Below are 4,354 nucleotides of genomic sequence, written 5' to 3'. Positions count from 1 at the left end.
TGGAGGGGCTCTTGCAGCGGCCAGCGAGTTCTCGTCCCCGGCCCCCTCCTTCGCAGGCCCAGGGTGTCGGGGCAGCTGGAGCCGGGTCTCGCACAGGAGCCCGGGCTGCCGGCCGAGGAGGGATGGGGCGTCAGCCGAGGAGCGGGCTGGATTCCCCGGTGCCAGGTCTGCCTTCACCCCAGCCCGTCAGAGCAGCCCTGTGGAGGCAGAGAGTTGCTTGGTCAATGTAGCAGACGTTCAGAGGGCTTTCCATGGCGCCCGTCACCGAAGACTTCTTGCTAATCTTGGCTGCAATGAGGTGAAGAACTGCACCATCTTCTGCACTGGCTGAAGGAGAGCACATCGAGGGCAGGAACACACCGAGGGATTCTCCACTTTCCCACATGGTTCACCTGCTGGAAGGATCCTTTCTGGACCCTGAGCCTTTTCAGGCTGCTTCCAGGAAAAGCGAATGAGTGATGAAATGATGGAGTTTAGTGACCCACCGAGTTGTTCTGGGTAGTCAGACTGAAAGCTGGCTGCAAGAAGCAGCAGAGGGATGGTTACAGCACTGAGTGACAAAACAGCAGGTGACACGCTGTATCAATAAACACAAAGTAATGTTCAGGGAGGGAGAGGACAGCCCTAACGACTTATGCAATGATGAGCTATTGCCACTCATGAAAAAGATCTCAGGCCCACAGTGGATAGTCCTCAGAAATGACAGCTGAGGAGGCAGCATGGGAGAAAATGCAAAGGAATGCCAGCAATTAGTGGATACAGAAGGAAAGACACAAAACAGCTAAAATACATATGGTGGCCTCCCTTCATCAAGGTGGTATTCAAGGAACCTGAACAAATTGAGGGGAGGTGGGAATTTAGGGATTGTGGAACATTTGTAGGCAGCACGGGCCCTTGTGGTAAAACCTACCATTGTGTAGTTTTCACAGGATTCCCAAAGGCTTTATGGGAAGGACAGACTAGGCACTGAAATGCTGCAAGCAGGAACACAAGGATGCAGAGAACTGAACTGCTCAGTGGCTAACACCAGCAGGTACTCGGTTGAGGAAAGGCAGATCCCTCCCAGCGCAGCAGGGTTTGGGAGCAAGGCAGGTGAAGCTACTGACAGCCTGGTCTGTTAACTGTCAGAAGGGCTTGGTTGCAGACCAAAGCCATTTATTCTGAGTCCTCATCGGTATTGCTGTCATTGTTTTCACTGCATTGAAAGGTGAAGAGGAGAGCTTTACAGTTTTCACCGGGAGGGATGCAGCAGTAACTGGCTGTTAAAATGTGATATCTGCCCAGTCTTCACAGGCTGCCCAGAGCATCCTGCATCCAGCACATCTGCTGCCCAGCTGTAGAAAGATACAGGCAAAATCCTTGAAACATTGTTCCAGCTCATTTTCTATTTGGAAGTCCTTTTACTCATCCTGAAGAAACAGTTGCTAGTAGATGGGAAAATAGCCTTAATTCACCACACATTTTCTCCCCAGTTTGCTTGTTTTTTTATCAAACTATTTGAAGGTGATCACATATTCCAAAATGTGACCGAAAGCTCAAGTTAGGATTTGCTGAGATGGAAAGATGGCCCAAGGCCTTTGAAAGTTCTTCCTGAGCAGGGACAACGGGATTCCCATCTGCTGCTATTTTGGTTGCCAGCTCCTTGTATTCCCTGAAAGCTAAAAATAAAAATCCCTTTCCTGTGAATCCCTTTTTTGAGGCAGGCAGGTTTGTCAATGCTTTTTTCAAAGAAATTCACACGTTAAGTATAGGAGTGACAAAACTCATGGCTATTTTACTGTATTTAAAAGAAACCTGGAGTCTGCTTTGACTTAAGAATTCCTTGAAGAATCCAAGTAGTAACAATTTTGGATTTGACAGTCATATTTTAGTCATCCAGCAATACCAGTTTGCAGCAAGTACTGCAGCATACACTGGACATGGTATTAGACAATTCCCTGTCTCAAACCTACAGAAAATTAACAGATTGAAGTTTAGAGGTTAGGATTAATTCTCAACTGCTGTTGTGGAGATTCATCCTAGTCTCTTCTACTGGAGTCTCTTGTGTGGAACAGAGTCTAAAAACAAAACCACATATCTACTGCAATGCCTTTTTGTTAGAAACACCAAAAGCAATACAGAATGGGTTGAGCATTAGATCTACTTCCTTAAAAGCTGCCATACATCTGGCATGAGCGTGCATCACCTCTTCCTCACATTCTGGGCTATTGCTTGGCAACAATATTTGCCTGACAGTCCTTAAATTTAATAAATCAAACAGAAGTACATGCTGTGACCCCTCAGCTATCACAGCTGGAGGTCTGCTGCTCTGTGCACACTTTCTTAGCAGAGGCTCTTCAGGAGTGCCCCCTCCGCACTGTTCCTCTAAGCCAAATGCTGGATCTCTGCACCAACAACAAACCCTTTAAATCCCTAGGAGCCTAAGTACATTTTCCTCCCAACTTCGCTATTCCAATTTTTGGTTTAACCTTTTAGTTTAATACATGATATTTGCCACAAAAAGCATCTTCAGCGGTAGAAAAGTATTTGCAAATGGACCACCTATCCATTTAGATGCATCAAGAGATTTTCACAGTTCCTCAGAATAAAAACCATCTGTGAACGCCTCTGTTTACCAGGGACTTTCAATTACTCTGTGCTTCAGTCCCCTTCCAGACATTGTACTGCTCAGATTTTTTTCTTCTCAAGGAACATGCCCCTTTGCTTCTATCAGTGCGCTCTTCTTGTAAAGAGCATGGCAGATGTTTATCTTTCTTCCAGTTTTATGATGACTTTCATTTTCACCTGCCTCACTGCAGGAATAACTGGATCCTCTCAGCTTCATTGAACACGATGCCTGTTGTGATCATTGCCCCCATGGCATGTGGTCCAGAGGAACTGATGCCATCTGTGGCTTCCCCCTGAAGGAAGCATACTGCTCTTCAGAAGGTGGCGCAGCCCTTCTACCCCATATTGATGGGCCAAGCCTGTAGACGGGAATCCTGATGTCAGCCCTGGCTCAGAAGCTGAACAGCAGGAGATCCTGCAGGCTGTCTCGCAGGACAAACTCTAAGCTCCATCGCATAGGATATATAGGATAGGCTAACATATGTTGTACTCCTTTGTAGGGAAGTCTAGCAGACATCGTGATCACTGCAGATGGGAAATACAGTCAAAGACCTTTCCTGGGGGGCAAATTATATTCAGCTGAGTTCAAGCTAACAAGAAAAGTTTATATTAGAAAAATAAATCAACAATTTTCAGTGCCCTAGGACCGTACATCAGATTTCTCACAAGTTTGGATACCCAACCAGCTAAGAAAAATCAGTCAAAGTTGTCTGGCTTCCAAAGGCATGTACAGGTTTTATAGTGAAATTAAATCCTGTTTCTCAGCTAAATCAGCATATTATACAGTTTACCTTAGGTGCATCTTGGCCTTTTCCACTATAACGCTGTTGACTTTTCACCTATTGCCAGTAGTAAACTACCCGTTTCAGAAAAGGTGGCTTATTAATGTAAGAGAAGGAACACCTATGTCACTGTTAAATAAATTAATAATGAGGTTTGGACCCTGGCAGCAACTGTAAAAAGAAAGGAATACAGTGAGTACAATGAAATAAATTAGGATAACAAAACTGAATTGTAATTTTCATGCCTATTCAGATGGACAAATTTCTACATTAAGAAGAATATCAGGTGTGCCAGAAGCTTTACATCTGTGCTGCTAAAAGGAAAGCTTAGACAAAGACTCTTATCAGTAGAGAAGCAATAAAAGAGGAAAGAGGGAGGCTTTCATTAAATCTGAAGATAACAAGTTTGATTTTATCTCACTTCCAAAGTAGCAAATAATTTTCTGGCAGTCCATATAGAGGAGAAATATAAAGACGCAGAATCAAACTATTATTTTTGTAATATATTGTTACACTTTCATCCAGATACGCATAATTATTTGCCTTGTCTTAGCTTTTTTAAGTAATTTATGAGCAATTGGATGTGGCAGTAGAACAACAGAAAGGAAATTCTCAGTACTTCATAGTAGAACAAAGAGCTGAAAGAACCTTATAAAATTAGGACCCCAAATTGGTGGTAAGGGGGGCAGCCAACAATCAGCATCCTGAGGGAGAATAGAGGCAGGTAGTGCATTTTCTCTGCCATTGCTGTGATAAAGTACATATATTTGATTGCAGAGCTTTTCAGCAATGGGAGAAGTTTTTCCCCAAAGGAGTGTTGATGAGCAGTAAGACAAATATGTCTTAAGGACCAAGTAAGTGCCACTTTGTGAGCATCTCATATGTGTCCAAGGGCACTGATGGGCAAAGACAAACCACACTGATCTTCAGCATCAAAAAGAATAGATTAGGATAAAGACATTCTT

At 44.0% G+C, this 4,354-nt stretch overlaps 1 protein-coding gene across 1 annotated transcript in view; it reads right to left on the bottom strand.

The window, feature by feature from the left end:
• The window catches only part of LOC104293607 (organic solute transporter subunit alpha-like), a 10,459-nt gene extending 10,074 nt beyond the window's left edge, over positions 1–385 (bottom strand). Inside the window, exon 1 of the mRNA XM_009893121.1 lies at positions 178–385. Within this exon, the coding sequence (XP_009891423.1) occupies positions 178–385 (208 nt within the window). The remainder of the gene's footprint in view (positions 1–177) is intronic.
• Between the last annotated feature and the right edge of the window lie 3,969 nt (positions 386–4,354).

This window comes from Charadrius vociferus, unplaced genomic scaffold, assembly GCF_000708025.1.
Source record: "Charadrius vociferus isolate BGI_N301 unplaced genomic scaffold, ASM70802v2 scaffold169, whole genome shotgun sequence".
NCBI classification, from domain to species: Eukaryota; Metazoa; Chordata; class Aves; order Charadriiformes; family Charadriidae; genus Charadrius; species Charadrius vociferus.
This window is presented reverse-complemented; position numbering and strand designations above follow the sequence as displayed.